Raw genomic sequence first — 22,372 nt, 5'->3', positions numbered from 1 at the left:
CCTATACCTAAAGGACTTAAAATCAGCATACTATAGAGATACAGCCACATCAATGTTCATAGCTGCTCAATTCACAATAGCCAGATTGTGGAACCAACCTAGATGTTCTTCAATTGATGAATGGATAAAGAAACTGTGGTATATATGTACAATGGAATATTACTCAGCCATAAAGAATGATAAAATTATGGCATTTGCAGCCAAATGGATGAAATTGGAGAATATCATGTTAAATGAGATAAGTCAATCTCAAAAAACCAAAGGACAAATGATCTTGCTGATAAGCGGATGATGACACATAATGGGGTTAGGGTTAGGGTTAGGGTTAGGGAGAGGGGCAAGAATGGAGGAAGGAAGGACTGTATAGAGGGAAAAGAGGGGTGGGAGGGGTTGGGGGGAAGGGAAAAAATAACAGAATGAATCAAACAACATTGCCCTATGTAAATTTATGATTACACAAATGGTATGCCTTTACTCCATGTACAGAGAAACAACATGTATCCCATTTGTTTACCAAAAAAAAAAAAAAAAAAAAAAAAAAAAAAAAAAAAAAAAAAAAAAAAAAAAAAAACCTCTATGACACATGGTAGCATGGTTGGTCCTCCTAATTGTCACCTTTACAGATAAAGGGGTTGGGGGTCTGTTACCAGAACAGTATGGAGATAGAAGACAGAAAACAAGCTGTCTGAGGATTTAATACACCATAAATCTGTAAATTATCAGTTAATCATGAATCATAAGAAAAACTGGTATTGATTTGAAAGGAAGATTAGACCCTCACACCTGCTGACACATTTTCAAGTGACACTGAAGAGAACGATAAAGTAATGAACTTAAATAATGTTGGTTTCTTTTTTTTTTTAAAGGGAGGCACACTTGGCATAATGTGTGAATTGAGCGTTTTCACAGTTCACACTGAATGTCATACCACATGTATTAAGCAGATTGTTTTTAGCCTGTGTGAACTCTGATACTATAGTGAGGGCTGACCTGTGGCAGAAAAATTTCCCACGCTCCTTACACTGAAAAGATTTCCTTTCCCCATGCATATTCAGAGTTCTAGCTTTATGTAAATCATTTGATGTGTTTCCTTGCTGAACTTATTCCTTATGAGTTTTCTTATGTAAAAGGAAGTTTGATTTGTGGCGGAATGTCTTCTCACATGTGTTACATTCATAGGGTTTTTCTCCTGTGTGTATTTTCTGATGCTCAGTGAGAGTCCAGAGCCGACGGTAGGTTTTCCCACACTCGTTACATTCATATGGTTTTTCTCCTGTGTGAATTCTCTGGTGTACTCTGAAGGCAGACTTATGGCAGAAGGATTTCCCACATTCGCTACATTCATATGGTTTCTCCCCAGTGTGAGTTCGCTGATGTTCAGTGAAGGAGAACTTCTGGCAGAAGGTTTTCCCACACTCATTACACTCATAGGGTCTCTCCCCTGAGTGGGTTCTCTGATGGTGAGTGAGCGCTGACTTCCTGCAGTAGGTCCTCCCACACTCACTACATGCATAGGGTCTCTCCCACATGGTCCTCTGATGTGCAAAGAGGCGTGAGCTTCTGCTGGCTGCATGCCCGTGTTCATGACACTCAAACAGATTCTCCTTTGTGTCCATTCTCTTATGTTCACTGCAGTTCGGTTTCACCACGGATGTTCCACTGCATTTATTAAACACATCCTGCTTTTCTCCTGTGTGGGTTCTCTGATGTATAGTGAGTGTTGATTTATGGCAGAAAAACTTGCCACATTCATTGCATTCATAAGACTTCTTTCCTCTGTGAATTACCTGATGTGCCATGAGGGCTGATTTAGTGCATAAAAACTTTCCACACTGACTGCATTCATAGGGCTTCTCCCCTGTGTGACTTCTTCGATGCACGTTGAGGGCTGACTGGCAGAAGAAGGTTTTCTCACATTCACTACATTCATAGGGTTTTTCTCCCGTGTGAATTCTCTGATGTGCAGTGAGCGCTGACTGACAGAAGAAGGTTTTCCCACATTCCTTACACTCATTTGGCTTCTCTCCTCTGTGAGTTCTTTGATGTACCATGAGGTAAGACTTCTTGCCAAAGGCATTCCCACATTCCTCACATTCATAAGGTTTCTCTCCCGTGTGTGACCTGAAATGCTCAGCGAGGGCTGACTTCCGAAAAAAGGTCTTTCCACATTCATTACACTCATAGGATTTCTCCCCTCCGTGAATTTTCTGATGTACAATGAGGGCAGATTTGTCAATGAAGGCTTTCCCACATTCACTGCATTCGTAGGGTCTCTCTCCAGTATGAATTCTTTGGTGTCGAGTGAGGCTGGTCTTCACACGGAAGGTTTTCCTACAATCGTCACAAACATACGGTCTCTCTCCTGTGTGAATTCTCTGATGGACAATGAGGGTGGACCTCTTAGAAAAGGTCTTCCTGCATTCGTCACATTCATTTAGCTTCTTTTCAGCACATTCCCTCTTCTGGGCAGATAGGACTACCCTGCTGAAGAAGGGTTTCCCACATTTATTATGGTCAAAAGGTTGTTTCAAAGTCTGAATGTTCTGGTACAAAATAAGATCTTCCTCTTGACTGCCAGCTTCTATAGCTTGATTATAGTTGCATTTTTTCACTCCAGAATGACTTTTCACATGCTTAGCATGAAGTAGGGCCTTCTGACATCCACTGTGTTCATCAGGAACCTTTTTATTTTCTTCGCTTTTCTTTGCCGCAATTACTTCTGAATTAGTTTTCAAACTGTTTCCACCTGGATCACATTTGTAGGGTATTTTTCTTGAGGGAACAAGATTCATGCCCAGGGTATACATTTTTCCAAATGCATTCATTCTTTTTGTAATGAGTGTTTTGCTGTTGAAGGATGCATTCTGTCTTAAATGTTTGTCTTGAATTTCCTTGTCCTTCTCTGAGGCATCATCATCTTCTAAAAAAGAGCACAATTAACAATAATTTGTGAGTCTTTATACACTTGCTATGCAATAGGAATCCCTACAAGTGTCTTGTTGTAGGGGGTCAGACTGCAGGCCAAGTCTCCCAGAATTAAAGAATTTTAAGTGCAAATATCTCCTACTTGGTTGATTTTGGAAAAGAAAAAGCAAATCCATCCATGCTAGCCTATTTCACAGTGTCAAAGAGGAAACTAGCAAACAATACAAGAACCTTTGACACTTTACAAATATATTCTAAACATAAGGTGTAAAAATAAAAGAACAGTATGCAAAGCATACAAGGAACGGTACACCAAGCATACCACAAGTGTGGCTGACTGGGTATTGAAATAAACAAGAGTCAAGTGAAAATGTCAGAGAAAGACGGTGATGCAGTGAGACTAGGTGGCACATCTCAGGAAGACGATTAGTGTGATCGAAAAGTACAAGAAGGAAGAGATGAACATGACATTTTTGCAGTGATATAGGAACTTGTACAAATAAAAAGGGGAATGAGCATAAGATTGAGAGTGGAGCATGGCCAGGACTGGAGGGAGGCAGGGCACCTTAGGCACATGTACCGCCTGAGAGTGAGGATCTTACATTTGAGTGGGAGGAGCTTTGTTTGCCTAATTCAAAGTCCCAACCTTGGTGGGACTGAGAATGGACAGTGAAAGTGTTATTTCTCAGTTAAATCACACACAGAAGGAGGAACTAGAAAGACCATGCAAATCAAGCAAGATTTATTAAGACAGATTGGTGAATGTCTAGATATAAAACATGTCTATGACAATGTCCGATGAGGCAAGGTCGGCAAGAGAATGCTACTGAAATGAAAGAAGCTGAGGTGTGGGGAAAAAGGAACTTGAGTTCTGGGGCTAGAAAACTTAAGGGCAACAATCTGTATACATTTCAATTAAAGGAATATATTTATTAGGGGACAATGTTTTCAGTAACTACAGCATGACAGTTAATTGTCCTCCATTACTTCCCAAGGTCTGGGGTCTATAAAGAGATTCCTAAAAAAAAAAAAAAATCATAAATATGCCAATGGTGGTTTCTGGCCACCCTGGAATTCTCATTTCCTTTGGATTCCACCTGCCCAGTTATCATTTACTTACCTGTGTAGCTCTCCTTTGAGATTTCCTCCACTATCCATGGTTCTTCTCCTTGCTCCAATTTGAAGATCACATCTGGTTTGCTAACATGAAACCCTGTTAGTAGTAAATGACACAGAATTTGGACCAAGCTCTTTGGACTTCAGGGACTGAAACATGAAGAAGACAGTTTCAGAAGTCATGCAGTGAAGATGCCCAGCAACAGCTCAGTGAAGCCAGAACGTTGTGAAAGGCGGGCAAAGACAGGGAGCATGGTGCATGCGCACATGCACACCCACACACCCACACCTATTTCTGTTGCCTAAAAGGGCTTTAACATCTTTCTGATACTGAAGACTAGGTAATTAAATTCTAGAATTTCAACATGTTCTTGTGACAGAAGAAAAGCATGCTCTTAGGAGGCATACAGGGACACTCACTCACCCACTGAGATGAGGTTGCTGTAGTTCTCCAACATCACATCCCTGTACAGGAGCCGCTGGTCAGGGTCCAGCTGTTGCCACTCTTCATGGGTGAAGTTCACAGTCAGGTCCTTGAATGAAACTGACCTCTGAAAGAACATGTTTAATCTGAGATGATTAGAACTGAGTGACACCAAATCTATGGGAACATCACATACAAGAAGACTACTGCCAAGGCTGGTGGTAAGCTACAGAGAGGGGCTTTGTGGGAGGGTAAAACAGGAAATATCCTGTCACTGTGTTCATTTCTTAAATGAAAAATTTAAGTGTGCTGAGTTTACACCATGTCCTGCAGCGCTTGGCTTCCTGGATTACTACCTCACATGAAACACTGACCCTGCTCTTTAGGATCACACCTTCTCACTGGGTGACATGAACATAAATCCACACCTGTAGCAAAGTTCAAAGATGGTCATACATGATAAAGGGTAGTCACAAAAGGAGAAAGTTCTGTTTTGTGTTTTCAGACTCCTTTTGAGGGGTCAATTTTTGTCCTGAAATAAAAACTGTTTCGTAGGAATGTGAGCTAAAGAAAGGGACTTTTTCCCAAAGTAGTAGTCGTGAATTTTTAGATAATAAAACACATCAGTAAAACTTTCTTGCACATAACCAATATGTACATTTACTTAGAAATTATAATTGAGTTACTTTAAGCTATCTATTAATACCAAATAAAGCCTGATAATTTTATTCTTTTAGTTAGGATAATATATAAACAGAAAGAAGTCCAGGGGTCCTGGCGGTGCCCCTTATTCTTCACTTTGGAGACGACTATTGTGAATGATGGAAATCCACAGAGATATTTGCAAGCAAGGACTGGAGTTTTGTGATCAAATTTGTATTTTACAAGTAATGCTCTAAACTGGGAGCAGTGGTGCACGCCTGTAATCCCAGCTACTTGGGAAGCTGAAGCAGGATGGTAAGTTCAAGGTCCATTTTGGCAACTTTGTCTTTGTCTCAAGACAACAAATAAAAAGTGTTGGGAGCAGAACTCATTGGTAGAAAAAAAAAAACAAAAACAAAAACAAAATCACAAACACCAATGCTCTTGAGTATAGGGGTTGGCAAACCACAAGCTTCAGGCTGTAGGCCAAATCTAGCCACTGAGATCAAATCTGGCCCATTTGTTTACGCATTGGTTATATTGGTTATGATTCCTTTCATGCTACGGCTTTTGTACTGAACAGATCTGACAGAGACCAGGTGGACAGAGGTCCCCTAAAGAAAACATTTGCTGTCCCATACTCTAAAAAAAATAGAAAATGGCCTAAAGGTCCGATTAGGAGGGAAGAAAACTAAGATGCCTCAAGTGACAGGATCACAGGTAGCTCCAGTGCAGAGAAGGGCAGCAATCCTACATGATGACAGGCAAGAGGAGTCGGCCATTGGTTGGTTGTGCAGTGGGAAGTGTAACATCCAGATTATTTGCACAGTCGGCTGGGTAGATACAAGCACTGTATGCTGAGATTAAGGAATCGAGAAAATAAAAGGGCTGAGCACAGGAGCTACAGCACTGATCTTTACGTGCTGTGCTAGAAGTGCCAGTGGACTACACAAGTAGAGGCCTCAGTTGGCAGGTGGATATTTGGCTCTGGGGCTCAGAAGAGACAGCATGGTGACTGGAAGCAATATCTGAAGGCATAAACAACAAGGACGGTCTCTATAAAGTGACATGGAATAATTCCCAGGCTATACTGTTAAGTGAAAAAAGCAAAGTGCAAAGGAATATCTACAACACACTATGTTGTATGTATAAGAAAATACACATGTAACCATCATATGGGTATAAAATACAGCAAGAATAAACCAGAAACCCATGAACTTGGTTACAGGGGAAGGGTGGGAACAGGTGGGAAGCATGGGGGAAAGGGCAGAGTGAGAAGAGTGGAACTTCTCTACATTTCCTTCTGTGCAGTTCAGATTTTTAGAATGGTGGGAATATTACCTATCCCCAAACAACTAAGAGTCAATAGGACAGGGAGGGGGAGTTCCAAATCAAATACAAATAGTAACACACGAACACCCATATTAACAATAAGCACAGTGAAGGGTATGAGGAAGGAAAGAACTGCCCAAAGTAACTTTAGAAAAGAGGACTACTTTGGACTACTTCTGTATGACTAAGCAAAATTAACTGTACACAATTATACTCCAGTTAGAAAACTTGTTTCTCACATGGGGTGTGGATTAGCAATTATTAAAATCACCTTATGTGTGTAGCTGGATGAGAAAGTAAATAATGCAGACCACAAAAGCCAGGTTTATTTCTCTGAGGCAAAGGAATTATAATAAGGAAAGGGGCAGGTTAGAATAAACCCTACAGGGTACTTGCTAGTAAAGTGTCAAGGTCATGACACAAAGAAGGACTGTGGCAGATTGCAGGAGGCTACAGAGACATGAGAGCTAAATGCACTGTGTGATCCTAGGCTGGGTCCCTGAACTGAAAAAAGGCATCAGTGGGACAACCGGCAAAATCTGAGAGAGAGAACACTACTGTATTAGTGTTAATTTTCTGGTTTTGATCACCGTACAACGGTTTCAAAGGACCAGGGGAAGCAGGTGAGGAGCATGCAAGTACCTTGCCTGTGATTCTTTTCCAATTCTTTTTTAAGCCTAAAATTATTTTAGGCACCAGAGTGCCACCTCCAGCTCTGTAGGACAGGGCCCTGCATCTAGGACCGATGCCCATTTACCCACTCCACGGCCATCCTGCCCCTCAGTCTCCACCCTCCACCTGCTACACATCTTCATATTGGCACACTTTACCAGAAAATTAAATCACATCCTTCTTTCCATATATAATTGTCTTCTATGCATAAGCTAGAAATAGTCACATTACCTATATTATTTCCTCTGTGAATTACCTCCTCCAAAGTAGATATAAGCCTCCTGACCATGAACAGTGTCTTACAACTGCAGGCACAACAGACATGTAAGATCCTAATGGAAAGCCTGCCTGCAAAAGGCCTGTGAGCGAGTCAGGAGTGGAGAGCAGACCCGGTGGTCAGTAACACAGGTCCATAGTAAGAACAGTGATACTGTTGTAATACATAGTAATACTCAGTTGGTTAAAGACTGAATGGTGTTCAGAATAAAGAAACCTGATTCTCCTGGTGGCTTAGGTCAACTCTGTAAGCAACTCTAATGGACTGATCATCCATTCAGAGCAGAGGAATGCTCACAGGTGGCCCATAGAAAGAAATGAAGAGCACTGATGGGCAGGCACAGGGCTACGGAGGGCACAGAGAGGAATGCATACGGGCCTGCACTGCCAAAGACCAATGGCCTCACTTGTATGGAGGTCCCCAGGTAACGTGCAGACACTACACTGATGCAGAAATGGAGACAGCTGCACCGCCAAGTGAATGCAGCCCAGGGGACAGAAGATAAGGGGCAGGAATGGGTTCTATGAGCAAATGGCTCCTGGCTGTGGTCACAAACAAGTGAAGATAAGAGGAGTAGAGAGACAGGGAACAGTCAACACAGTAGGCACATGGTTAAAAGCAGGAGCAGAAAATTTGGGACATGTTCAGGAAACTAAATGCACTTTACCAACACTGAAGTGCTGCTCAGCATGGGTGACACCTGTCACCCAGGGCACTGTACACCTCTGTTCAAGAAGTCTGGACTGTCATGTTCTGTGGGATGCTGCTGCATTTGGAGGGAGAGGGAACAAGGGTTGGTAGACCTTCTAGAACACACAGGACAGTTTAAAACAGGAAACAAATGCCCCAAGCCTTGTGTAATCTTCTAATGTCCTAAATATTCATAAATATGATGAACCTGTTTATAATAATCTGAGTCTAGAACCTTATTCCATTTTACACTGGAACATATATGTATTTATATATATACTTTTTTTTAACATAGACTAATTTTATTAGAATGCAATCCTGAATACATCCAGGGAATGTTGTATTTGGTTTGGATTGGAACTTTAGTAATTTTCATTCTTTGAAAAATATCACTAATGGAAATGCTGCCAATGGTATTTGAACTACACCTACACCATGTGAATTTGTAATTATCATATCCAGTCTCTCAACGTCTAGGTATAAACATCAGACTACTACTCTGACTTTCAATATAGCTGTATCTACACAAATCCATATTAAAACAAAATTTAAATTACTTTGCTTTTATTTCTCCTATAGTTACACTGATTATATAAAATTATACAAGAGTATCTGTGGTTTCCAAACCAAGATGAAGGGAAGATGTGTTTTATCCGGGATCTCCAGAAAATAGAGCCTAAGGCGAAGAAAAAGTACTAAAGTAAGTGAGGAAAGGGCAGGTGTCGGCAATGAGATGCGAGAGGCATTACCACACTGTCCACTTCACATGGGCTCCAAAGAGGCAGCAGGTGCCTCAGAAGGAGCATGTGTGACCCACAGAACTTCAGAAGGACCACAAAGTAAAACTGACCTTGGAATAGTACATGGATGAGAAAAAGAAGTGGCAGTTTATCTGCCTTTCTCCTTCTCATTTCCCAAGGGGAGTCAACCTGCCATACCTTTGGGTTGCATCATCTGGTGCCACTAGTGTGCCTTCAGGAAGCCAGAAACCATACCTCATAGTGTGTTGTCCGATTCCTGACTAAGAGAAGGGAGACTGGTGTGGGTGGACACCACCAAGTAAGAGAGACGTAGGAGATGGTGGAACATGCATGCGTGTTTTTGTCCTTGTTCAAAATGTTTTATATCAATGGGTATTTGGTCTAATGAGGCTGAGAACCACCTCACTATGGTCTGTATTATTTGTGTAACGCCTTTTTCCTGCACTAGCTTGTGAGCTCCATGAGAAAAGGTATCTCTTTTGTCCCCGCTATACACAGAGCACCCAGCATAGTGTTTGGCAAGTAAAAGTTGATCAATACCATTGTTGAACAAAAGGTCTAGAGTGGTAGGAATTAAAAAGAAGTAGGATGTGGTTACTATGTGAATAGCCTTATAAGTCACACTATAAAAGGCTGAACGTTTATCCTGTAAGTAGTACGGACCTACTTAAATAGTTTCCTTATGAAGAGACATAATCGGACTGGCATTTTAGAGGGTCCATTCAGCATTTCTAATAGTTTTCAGGTGGGAACAGTAGGTAGGCAGACCATGAGAAAGTTATTGTGACAATCAAGAAGACAGAAACTGGGGCAGGGGAAGTAAGTAAGGAACAAATTCAAGAAATATTTATTAGACATTAGCAAGGCTTGGTAACTGGATACAGTAGGAGGCAAGGACAAGAAAAACTAAGACATATCTCATTTTCTGGCTTACATAACTGGTGGGACTGTAATGGCAATGATAGAGAATAACCAAGAAGCAGCAAACTGAAGAGACTGCAAGTATTATTTCCATTTTGAACATGGGGATTCCCAGAAATTCTTGAATATCCTATGGAGATGTTTAGCAAGGACCTCAAACTGAGGTTCCTGGAGGCAGAAAAAGATTTCAAAGTACAACGAATTACAAGTTAAAACCACAAATGGCATGAAAAAAATCAGAAAGAATAATGGGCTAGCAATGGGATAACAATTTTTGTGGTATAAAAGGGAAGAAGACTATATAACAGAAAAAATGATTAGAGTTAAACAGAGAATATGTCAGTGATATCAAAGAAATTACTGGAGGTGTATTTTAGGGAGTGGGTGGTCATACTGTCAAATGCAACAAACAATCTGATAAAACATGTACTGGAAAATACCCACTGGATTTAAAAATATTTAGGTTGCTCTAACTTTACCAGAACAGATCCATGGGAGTGTCAGGGACAGACAAAGATTGCACAAAGTGAGGTCAATTGAGACAAGCAAGTGAAGTTTTACCTACAGAATATAACATTGAACCGCTACTTATGGACGGGTTTTAAAAGTATAGCTGAGAGAAATAGTTATAGCGCATTATCTGCAGAACGTGCAATCCATTTATTCTGGGTTTCCTCACTGAATCATGAACAATCACCAGAATGCCATCTACTCGGATGACAATGAATTAGTTCTCTACAATTAATGTGCTTTGCCTGGTATAAAAGTTACAGGAAACCCATTGCTTTTCTTTCACAAATGCTTTTGGTAAAGCTGTCTTTGCATCACTTACGCAAAGATTATTTAAGAACATGTTTGTATATAAATGACAGAAAAGCCATACTAATAGCCAATGTAAGGCCTATCTTCTTGTCTGGCCTTTTGGGAACAACTTGAATAAGCCTATAGGATTTCTGTGTATTTAGGTTGACTTTTCCAATACTGATCTGATATTCTTACTCTCTAATGTTAAATTTTATATACCACTTTGATTTCATCTGAAAGCCCATAAACCTCTTAAAATTCACTGTAAAATCTGGGACAAAAATCCCTAAACAACTTACCTGGGGCTTATTCATTTTCAGGCGCTCTTGAGAAAGGGCCAAGAATGGTGAAAGCAGAGCTGGGTAAGGAAGAATGGGGAAGGGAATCATGAGAGGTCTGGCTAAGACAGCAGCTCTTACAATGACCTACAAAGACAGGCACACATCCATGTACGGAAATGGTCCTTTGACCAACCTGGAACAGAAGCAACAGGTTGGGGAATGTCCATTTATAGTTCTGAATTGATGGCAAAGAGCTTCTCTCCTTTTCTTTTTTTTTTTTCCCCACATGGAGATTCTCTGAATGAACGTGAACAAAGGTTTTCTACTGAGTTACCGCCAATTTATAACTCCTATGAAAAATTTAAAAATAACCGGTGAGTCCAGTAATAGGAGATTGGGTCAACAAAACTCAGCATATACAAAATTTGGAACAGCAGTTCAGCATTAAAATTGATTCTAAGATTAAAATATTTATTGTCACTGGAAAATACTGATGTCACTTACCCATTTTTCTACTAATATGTTTAGTTAATGAGATCAGAGAATCCAGATAGAAAGAGTTCAAGTGCTTTTAAGATGTTCACCTTTTTGACGGCTTGGTTTCCCTTAATTACAGATTCACAAAAGAACCTTTTGCTAAGAAACTTGTTTTAACCTAAACGTGGTGGAGGACAGAGCCCTGATCTGGGAATTGAGTGACCAAAATTCAATTCTTGGCTCGGTCACTAGCAAACCGCACAAATGGATAAAATGTTTACTTCTAAATCCTAATTTTAAAGTAAGGAAATTTAAAAAGATTTAAAAAAAAAAATTTTACCTCCACTGTGTGATTCTATACAGGGAAAATTCAATAAATCCCAGGAGTGGTGATGGTCATGCTTTGAGCAGCTCAGAATAAACAAGCAGTGGAGATCACAGGGAATGGCATGGATGAGTTTAGGAAGTGATAGAGAAACCATTTCCCTAGCAATGGCCAGTTCCCCGTCCGTCCCTCCAACCAAGACCTCGCAGATCCTCCAGTGAAGTGCCTTCTGCCCATTCCCTCAATCGCAGCTCACGTCCTTCTGAAAGCTGAACTGAAGCTCTGTTGACCTGTGCACAGTACTCCATGGGTGCAGGTCCCGGGGCACCTGGGAACTTCTGGATCAGACTTTAGCACTTCAAGCACAATCCTTTCCCCTTCACAGAGCACCGTCTTCAGCTAAAGAAGCGCGGCAGCGAGCCCGCCGCGAGGCCTGCGGGACAGGAGCCCAGCGCTGCCCTAGCTGCCCGGCTTCCGATCTTCGGAACCCCGCGGCGGGCCCCCACGGGAGGGACGCGCGTCCACCTCCGCGGACCCGAAGCCGGCTGCGCCCGGCCCCACCTTTCCCGCCAACCCCCGCGTGCGCTGGACTCGCCGCCAGCCCTTCTCCTAACTCGCGGGCACACCCGCTTTGCTGTCAGTCCGCACCAGGCCAAGATGACACCAGGACGCGGGAAGCCTGAAGCTCTAGGACCCTCCCCCGGAAGAGCCTGGAGAACCGGAAGGGCGTCCAGGTAGAGGTCGGAAGCGGCGCGTGCGCAGCGGAGGCCTCCGAGCGGCCCTTCCCAGGGTTCTCCGCCCGGCGCTCTCCGCTCTTCCGGGACCACATTACCCACAAGGCGCCGCGGCGGCCGCCCGGAGCCGGGGATCCCTCAAGGAACTGCGGCTGTCATCCCAGGTCTTGATGGACCGTCGTGAACCACGAATGCAAAGAGAAAAGCTTCGTGTCAAGTTCACCGATGGCTATGAATGAGAAAGGAAAATTACAGACTGAAAGAAATTCCAGCAGTGTGTGAAGAAAACAATAAGAACCTGCAGGGCTAACCTCCCAGAATACATAAGAAATAGCTGAAAATGGAGGACAAATCAGAATATCTACAAATACCGCTGAAGAAAACAATCCATTAGCCCTAATCCCAATTCCCAGATGCCTGAGTTTAACGTTAGGTGCATCCATACCCGTCTGACATTCTTGCAGAAGGGGAAATCACAATTTGTCATTTATTTTAATAAGATATGATGTCAATATGTTTTAACGACATCGATTGCCTCACATGTAACAAATAATATGGAAAACAGTTCTTCACAAGGACAAATAGGAATGTGTTGGATACATGTTGAATAAATAAAGCTATACATTACTCATTGGAAGGCATGAAGATTATACATTATTATCAAACTCCAGAAAAGAACCATTAGACACCGGGTAGCTAGTCTCCAAAAGTGGCCCTCATTGGACCAAACTTCCAAGTATTCAAGGCTTGTATATTTCCCTCTTGTGTTGAATTTGACCGTCGTTGTGACCTCCTTTAACCAAAGGAATGCTTTGGAACGGACACTACTGGTTTTAGAAAATTAGACTAGCGAAGCTTTGGCAGCTTCAGCTTTGTCCTTTGGAGAGTTCTTCACCACTGTGCTATAAATCCAGCTCCCTGTTACAGAGACCGAGAGGACAGAGCAAGAGTAGAGAGAGGTGTTCAGAGACCGCATAAAGAAATAGAGATCTATTTGTCCTAGCAACCAGCTCTGCCTAGCCTTAAGCTATTCTCCCCAAGACATCAGACAAAATGAGTGAGCCATCCTGAACATGGAGGGCAGGGAACTCCCTGGATGACCTTGGCCCTCGATGAAGTCACATGGAGCAAAACTACCCAGTTGATCCAAGTAAACTACAGAGTACAAGAAATAACACATTTTGTTGTTTTTGGAAAATAAATTTGGGGGTAGTTTGTTATCCAGCAATAAATGATTATTTGTGAAAACTCATATGAAAATATGACATTCTAAAGCAACAAGAAAGACTTATTGTTAAACGGATTATTGAAAAATCATGAGACAACTCTCTAACCATTTGGAGTAAAAAGTTAAAGCTAAATTCTCATCTTGCAAATTTTAATAAATATGGTTTACATAGATACACAATTTTAAATTTAAAAAGCAAGCTGTCAGATTGATTTTTTTTTTTTTTTTGCATCATTAGGTAGAGAAGGGAGGATTCCTAAAGTAAACAATGTAGATGAAATGGCTGGTAAATTTGGCTATTGAAACCAGAAAAAAAAAAAACCCTCTCTTTAGGAAGAAAATATTCAGAAACAACTGAATGGAGAAAATATAAGTAAGAATTATAAAAAGTCTCAATTTACTAACAAGTCTTTTAGAAATTAGTAAAGATTAGAATCTGAATTATTTTTAAAGAGATGGAGTAGAACATGAAAGAGGCAATTAATACAGAATAATTGTAAATGAGCCAGAGTTACATATATGAAGCAAGAGCCAGTAATACTATAGGGCAAGAAATGCAAAAATGATCTTTTAAATTCCATATGATTTTTTTGTCAGACTTGCTTGGCAAGGATTAAAAAGAATAATAAAGTGTAGTCATGCATTTGGAAAAAGTTTGCTCCCAGACTGACTGAGTGGGAGTACAACTCCTGTTACATTTCTAGGAGACATTCTGTACCCAAATTGGAGATTGTATGCCCTTTTTATTCCAGCAATTAATCTTCTATGAATATCTTAAAGAACTAATTGAACCAGTATGAAAATATGTATATCAAGAAAGTTCCTCATGACTTAAATCCTAATAGTAATAAAAAGGTGGAGAGAAACAATCTACATGTTCACCAGTAATGTGAAGGTTAAGATACACCAGGGTAGCTGTTTTAAATGTATTTGATGTAGTATGTGAATTATGGATATAATTTTCACATTTTCAGATGAAACTGTTTGTCTTCATATGATTTATTGATAACACAATTTCTTACCCACTGCTTTGAGATGTCACCTAAATTCTTACAAAACATTTGTCCACACGTGGTCCTACAAGGAGCCAGCACTTAATTATTTTACAAACTAAACCAATTTCACATATACTAATATTACTCTACTTTTCCTAAAATTTTCTGGATATATCTTAAATATTCTATTAAGAAAAACAAAAGGCAAAGAAAGAGAAAACACTTCATATACTAAAATGTACCATTATTTTTATTGGAATCTCATTCAGAAAAATAAATTTTCCTATTCATCAAGGAACATAAGATAAATTTCTATTTATTTAAGTTTAGATATTTCAGATATTCCGCTGCTCTTGTACTTGGATAGTTCCTTTTAGTTTATTTTCATTGCCATATAAAAATGACTGATGCTGGGTACAGAGGTCTCAATCCCAGACATTCGGGATGCTGAAGCAGAAAGATCACAAGTTCAAGGCTAGCCTGGGTGACTTAGTAAGACCCTGTCAAAATAAAAATAAAAAGGGATGGGGATGCAGTTCAGTGGTAGAATATTCCTCAGCTCAATCAATAAAAAAAAAAAAAAACCAACAACCCAAAACAAACAAACAAGCAAATCAAAACCCAACTGAAGTTATAAAGCTAAGAGATTATAAAACTAAGATTTCCTATATGTTTATTAAGAGCAGAATCCAAAACATATACCTATAGGATCCTACTATATTGCTGAAGTCTTAAAAATTGTGAACCTATTATAAGGCACAATCATTTCTGGGAAGGAGGATGACAGTGTGGTATGTTTTCTCTTTTTGATTTGTAATTTCTGACTTATTTACAATTTCTCTTGCTTTAGTTGGATGTGTTAGGTATTTATTATTGTGTAATAAATTGCCCCCAAACTCAGTGGCCTAAAACACTGATATTTCTGATTTCAGGGTTTCCGACGGCCAGGCATTCCTACATGGTTTAGTTGGGTGCTTTGTTTCGGGACCTGCACCCCAGGTGTCAGCTGCGCCTGCAATCCTGTCAAGGGCAGCTCCAGAAAGGTCACCCTCTCAGGTTGCTCACATGGTCGTTGACCTGATTTGGTTCTTTGTCCCCGAGCCATCTATAGGGAGCTCCCAGCATGGCAGCTTGAAGCAGGGGGCGTTCCAGTCTTTGTGAAACTCAATCTCAGAAGTGACAAGTGACATTATATCACTTTTGCCATATTTTGTTGGAATGACGCCATCAGGTTCAGCCCATACTAGAGAGTAGATCATGGAAGAGTGACCTAAATATAAGGAGATGAGACTCTCTGGGCGCCATTTCATAAGATTATGCTGTATTGAGCACCTAAAGGTTGAGAAGCTAGCCTAAATACATACTAGTCCTAAGTTTTGCATTCCTGTGACAGGGGTCTTGCTCACAGGTTTTCATCTCTTATTGCAGTACAAGGTTCTAGAGCCTCAACAGCAGCTGCATTTGACCCTCTGTGGACCCACTAGTCCTGTCACATAAGGTGTCAGCCTAAATCGTCATCCTGATGGAACTTGGGTATGGCTTATTAAAGGCCGCTAGTGCAGGGTTTGGAATCACACCCTGAGAGCTTTCGGTGACGTTCACCAGAATGTGGCAAATGCCTTGAACCGATGACTGACGTATGATGTCTTATCCCCAGCAGCTGGGAATGACGGAATGACAGTAGGAATAACCCCTCTCACTGTCACTTCCACTTGCAGAGTTTGGGTTTCCCATTCCTTCAATTTCGCACTCTGGTAGAATGGAGGTCTAGGGCCTGAGAGGGAATGGGGAACAGTCTGTTGGAAACTCAAGGGTGAGGAAATGCCCTCGTGCCCAGGCCTTCAGGGGACAATTCTGGGAACATTCTGTGTGTTCCTGAGTTCCTGGCAGAATCAAACCCTGCTGTCCCCCGCAGTAGCCCTAAGAACACGCCTTTATGTTAGCTTTGCTCCATCCACTCATTCTCCCTAGTCCTTCATGTCTGCCCCCTGGAATTGTCTCCCAAACCCTCTAACCCAGAGGCGTATGCATTTTTATCTAATGTGGTAGGTAACATTGTACACTGCTCTTTCCTCTCTTCCTAGCATGTCATTTTCCTTCCAAGGAGGAGGCAAATGAAGATTTGAGTGGAGACTATGGAGTTGAAGTTCCCTTCATCCGTTCATGTTGAATGAAGACTATTGAGTTAATATCCAGGTCTTTGACATTCTAATTGCCAAAGAGACAAGTATAGGTCTGCCAGTTACCTAAAAGGTCGCATAAAAGCCTTAGGTTCTGCTGAGTTTTTAATCCATTGGGAGCTTCCTAAAAAAAACAAAACAAAACAAAACAAAACAAACAAACAAAAAAAACTAGTGGAAGACTAAAGTTTGCTTTTAAAAAATGGTTTTTCAAGATGTGCTTTTTCAGCATTCTACTTATATTTACAAAGATACTTTCATAAAGTTATGCTCACAACCCTGTTGAGAGTATTAAAAAGGATACAGCATAAATGTACGTTGGTGGGGAATGAATAAATAAATTGGGGTGCATGCACTTGATGAAGTGCTAGGCAAGCATGAAGAAAGAATAGGTTACTGTATGTTTTAATCCAGCTAAAACGCCTTCAATATAATCTCAGGTGAAAGAAAACAAGTGGAAAATACACAAGGCATAATTCTTTTGCATACATATGTTTTGATAAAGATATCCATCTTTAAATAGACATAGGTATGATGGCATACATTTATATGAAATTAAGCAAAGGCATGCTCCAAAATGTAACAGTGATAATCCCTAGGATATGGGATCACTAAGGAAGAAGAGGGACTTTCCCCTGTGGATCTGTATCATTTTTGTATAAAGAAATGAAATGGGTGGATTTTCCATTTTTGCGAATGAAGGATACACAGGAGGAAAAGAAAAGGCATTCTTAGCCTATGAATTGAATTTGAATTTCAAATTGCGTGTGTGTGTGCATGCACATAAAAAGAGAAGGAATGAATCTACATGTACGGGTCCTCACTCAGATAAGCCCTGAAGAGAAAACTGAAATAAATATTAAATATTTACTACTTACAAGTCTAAGTTTACGAGCAATTTTTTGATGTTAAGTCTTTTCCTTTTAAACTTTCCTTAGCAACTTTCATCAACTTCTGTCTTTCCTCAAATCATTCCTACCTCTAGCTTGTCTTCTGTATTAGTTTATGAGAGCTGCTGTAACAAGCTGAGTGGCTTAAACATTACATTAACAGAAATGTATTGTCTCACAGTGCCGGAGGCCAATAGCCTAAAGTCAAGGTGTCCACAGGATTGGTTGCTCCTGGGGCTGTGAAGGAGACCTCTTCAGCTTCTGTCTCCTAGCTTCTAGGTTATGACATGACTGCGTATTCATGTTGGTATGTGTATATACGCCTGTATTCAGAGATATTTGGGGAATGTAACCAAACTACATCTTGGAAGGGTGGAAATCCATGTACTGAATCTTCAGCAGAGAGAGTGAATCTCAGGCAGATCTAGCATTAGTTTATGAGTAAAACACATTATATTAAACAAATATTTATTTATAGGTAAAAATATTTCTTTCTTTGTCAGGCTTCAGTATTGCAGCTATAAAGACTATAAACTGAGTTGAAAATCAAACTCTTTGTTTGATTTTCCTTCAGTAAGTTTTCTGAATACTTATTTTATGCACTCAGAATACACCTATAAGATTTTCTGTGCCTAGAGATTTGCTGTTTGTAAATATATTTAGAATTTTTATTACTCATTGTTTAACTTATATTTTTGTAGGATCCTGTGGGTTTCAACTAAGCTTTCAAATTAACTATACATCATAAATATGTGCAAGAATTACTATAAATTAAAAATAAAAAACCTAACAAAATTACTTATGAAATTATTTTGAAAGCTTTGATATCCTCTATGAATCTGTGGTTGAGACACATTTTCCATTCCTAACTTTGGGGGTAGGGGTATGGGAGGGTCCTCTGTTTTTATTTCCTTTGTCTCTATATCTAGAAACTTATACATTTTGTTTATTTTTTTTTAAATCTGGTTTTTGTTTTGACTAATTCTTCCCAATTTTTTCTATCCCCTGGACTTTTAAAATCTGTATTATATTCTTCCTTATTATTTAAGTTTTTTTCCTATTCTCACTTGACAGACTTGAGTTAGACACAGCTCTGTGGGTTTTTTCCCCTCAATTCTTCTTCCTTTTTAATATAGGACTTTAAGGTTCTAGATTCCTCAATGAGATCCTCTCAAACCTGCGGGTCAGTGGTTGAGACACACGGTAGAAACAATTGCCACTTGTCATTAAGTGCTGGATTGAAGGTGTGAAATGTGTCTTGAAGGAGCCTCTTCTGTCCGGGGGCTGGTTCTGTCTGCAGTTCCGGGAAGACACGTTGGACTGGTCCCAGAAGGGCAGGTGCAGGAAGGGGGAGGAACCTTCAACATGTGGTCACCATTAGCTCAGGGGAGGTGAAGAGGACTGTGACACATTCCAGAGCTGAAGCAAGTGGGGAGGAGAAAGTCTTGCCTCCTGCGCTGAGGTCCTTCTGAGGTTGGGTGTATCCCGGCCTCTCCCCTGGCAGGGTCCCCGGTGTCTGAGGCAGTAGCTGGCCTCTCACGTAGTATGTACCAGCTTAGATTTGGGGGCCTGGGCCCTGATTCCCACCTTTCCTATCGAGGTTCAGGTCAGAGTTCTGGAATGATCTCTGCTTCTTTGGAGCTTCAGATTCCACCTCCTCTGTTCCCGGGATGAGTGACGGGGGGGGGGGGGTGTTGCGAATTCAGGTCTCCTAAGAGTTAATGCCTGCGGGCTGTGGTGCAGCGGAGTGGAAATGGGCCTGGCCAGAGCGGGTGGCAGTCCTTTGCAGGACAGGCAAATGCTATGGGGGGAAAAGGACAGGAACTCCGGGCACAGAGGAGAGGGCTGCCTGCCTGTGCGCGGGTTCAGCGCGGCCTGGAGGAGGTGTGGACATCTAAGTTGAGGCCTGACAGATTAGAATTTGGCAGCCCAAGGCAAAGAGGATCCCCCTGGTTGGAAGGAGGGCACGTGCAGAGGCAGAGAGTGTGGTTCGTTTAGTCAGACTGGAACCTCAGTCTGGTCAGGACCGTGAGGGGCACCCTGTTTAGATGGTGGGGCAGGTTGTGTTTTGTAGAGATGCCATTACATTGTCTCCCCTCCCACTTCCTCTTTCCACCTCACCCCTAATCAAAAGGTGGACTCTGTCCCTCCCTTGAGCCTAAAGGGGCCTCTGTGACTGCCTACAGAACACAGTGGAGAGGATGCTGTGCCACCACAAGGCTCGGGCAAAGAGGCAAAGGAGCTCCTCCAGCTGTCTGGGGCGCTTGCTCTTAGACTGCAGTTGTCGCGCGAGAGGCCATGTGCAGGTGTGGCGAAATTCCCAGCGAGGGTTCCAGCTGCCAGCCAGCATAGATCACCCCATACAGAGGTGAGGAGACTCAAGATGGCCTGGCCGCACTGCCCTGCAGGTAGACCACCCAGGAGCTGACCTTCAGAACCACGGAGAGAATGACAAATGCTGCTACTCACGCCGCCAAGCGCCATTCATTATGTCCCGGGCACAGGCCTCCTGCATAGCGAGGCGGCAGCTCGGAGGCCCCCTTCAAACTTGGGGTCTTGCAATCATACCAGAAAGAATTCAGACATGCTGCTCGGAGTGCCCCGCATGAGCTTAGGAGAAGGGACAGGAAACGGGAAAGCGGACACGCTCAAGGGAGAGTGGGTCCTCTCAGAGAGGAGAAGCGTGGTGCGCTACTCCTGACCTCTGGTTTCATTGGGGAATCCCAGGGAAGTTTCCAGAGAGAGCCACCCAAGTGCACCTCTTGATTTTTGATGGACAACAGGACCACAAGGGACTTTCAAGTGCCCATTGTGCATGACGACTCTAGGTCACTCTGGCCCGTGCCGATCAGCTGTGATTGGAACCTGTTCTTACAGATTTCCTGGTTAGTGGGAATCATCCTTACCTCCCTGAGTTCTAGGATCCGGTCTGTATTGGGATCACAAACGTTTCCCCTTCAGGGTAGCAAGTGTTCTTTTGCATTGGCATTTTGGGCCTGGGTTTCTCCTGCAGATAACAGGTAATTTGCAGAGAGACATAACACATCCTAGTCACGTAAGTCAGACTGGGCTGCAGGTAAATTACTTTATTTTCTTTTTTAAAGAGAAATCGTGTGGGCGTCAGCACAGTGAGCCCAGCTTACAGCATTATTCCCTTTACCTCATGTTCCCACCACTCACATCTCAGCTTCCTATCAATTACACTTCCACAGAAACCATTAGATGTGGTCAGATAGTGAGAAAGATAAGTTTCAGGCCAGAGGAAAATGTGGGTAGGCTTGGATACCAGATGGGAATAGTGAGGTGCCCTTAGGGGAGAAGAAGAGGAGGAACAAGAATGGAGAGGGGTAGAGGAGAGAGAGGAAAGACAGAGGAGGAGAAGAGGGATTAGGGAGGCCAGGAAGCCGGGACAGGAGAAGGAGAAAGTCAGTAAAAAAGCAGACCCGCCAGCGGACATTACATAGTGTAGTGTCCATAGTGGCCACTAGAGGGAAGCATCACACGGGCCAGCTCAGCGTGAATGTGGTTGCCTGTCACAAGGTCTCTGCTGAGAGAGGGCTCAGGGTCTGAAACTATCAAATGAAGAAGGCCTAGCTGAGGGCAAGCCCTGAGGAAGGCCCTGGATGTCCTACATGTTGCTGATACAGCAAATAACGTCAACTCCCCCACTACTGTTAACTTGGGTCAGTTCATTTGTAGGGGACATTTTTTTTCTCCTCTTCTCTTTCCGATAACAAACACATGTCCTTTGGGGAACTACCCAACTCCCACTCAGTTCTGCCATGTACACTCTCACAGACTGCACTGCACAACCCCAGGGGATCCATCCATTTAGACCATGCTAAGTGGTGCCTACAGGAATTGAGCAGTGCCCAATCTATACAACTGTCAAGGACAGTATCAGAATGATGGTCCAATAGGTTGCTCATCTTACTCCTGGTTAAGGTGCAAGAACATGATCCAAACAAGCATATCATAAGTTCAAACTTGAGTCCTGAGCAGAATGTGAAGCTAATTCATTCTGACATGAATGTGGTGAAGCCACTGCCCATTATTTCCAGCTGAATGGATCTCCAGGCGGTTCTGGTTCTTTCCAACCTCAATAATTTCTCTTTTGACCCAGTTAGAGAAACTTTCTGTTATGAGCAACCAGAAAACCCAATGAGTCACAGTCTGCACCTCAAACCTTCCCCAAACCAGGATCCAGGTCTTGGCAAAAGATATTGAGTATTAAGATTGCGGCTGGTCTCCACTCATTATCCACTCATTTATGCATCCAGCAAATATTTAGCGTACCTATGATATGCCAGGCTCTGTTCTAGTCTTTGGGATGCCGTGGTGGAGAGGCCACGGGCACTGCCTTCATGGAACCTGCCCATTTAGTGTCTGGATGGATGATCATAGGGGTGATGAGGACGGTGAAGGGAAGGAGTGGGACGCCTTCCTGTGGGAGCAGGAGCATCTATTTTAGGCTGGCTCAGAGCAGGCACCTTCCCTGCCCTGCTGTGGGTTAAGCGCAACACCAGGTCCTGCTTCACAGACAAGAACGTGAGGGACTTGCAGCGCCGACGCGGGGACACCCTGCAACATAGGCACCAGTGGTGAGGCGGATCAGCGACCTGGCTACCTCATGCCATGGCAAATGGCTTGACCCAGGTAGGGCCCAGGGCTCACGGGCACAGTGACCACCCGACAGGT

General features: G+C 42.2%; 1 protein-coding gene across 4 annotated transcripts; it reads right to left on the bottom strand.

Annotated features, from left to right (window-relative positions):
* Positions 1 to 679: 679 nt before the first annotated feature.
* On the bottom strand, positions 680 to 12,331 carry Znf334 (zinc finger protein 334). Of its 4 annotated transcripts, XM_047541329.1 has the most exons (6): positions 11,663 to 12,331; positions 11,039 to 11,195; positions 10,864 to 10,922; positions 4,466 to 4,592; positions 4,046 to 4,138; positions 680 to 2,920 (listed from the first exon to the last, which is right to left on the bottom strand). In XM_047541329.1, exons 2-6 carry the CDS (start codon positions 11,070 to 11,072, stop codon positions 1,101 to 1,103), a joined length of 2,133 nt encoding a protein of 710 aa, XP_047397285.1. In that variant the 5' UTR covers positions 11,073 to 11,195; positions 11,663 to 12,331; the 3' UTR covers positions 680 to 1,100. The 4 variants fall into 4 exon arrangements, with proteins under 4 accessions (XP_047397285.1, XP_047397286.1, XP_047397284.1 ...); XM_047541330.1 differs by lacking the exon at positions 11,039 to 11,195 and having other exon boundaries at positions 10,864 to 11,038; XM_047541328.1 differs by lacking the exon at positions 11,039 to 11,195.
* Positions 12,332 to 22,372: the final 10,041 nt, after the last annotated feature.

This window comes from Sciurus carolinensis, chromosome 2 (assembly GCF_902686445.1).
Source record: "Sciurus carolinensis chromosome 2, mSciCar1.2, whole genome shotgun sequence".
NCBI classification, from domain to species: Eukaryota; Metazoa; Chordata; class Mammalia; order Rodentia; family Sciuridae; genus Sciurus; species Sciurus carolinensis.
Note: the sequence above shows the minus strand (reverse complement) of the source record. Positions and strands in the feature narration are given on the sequence as shown.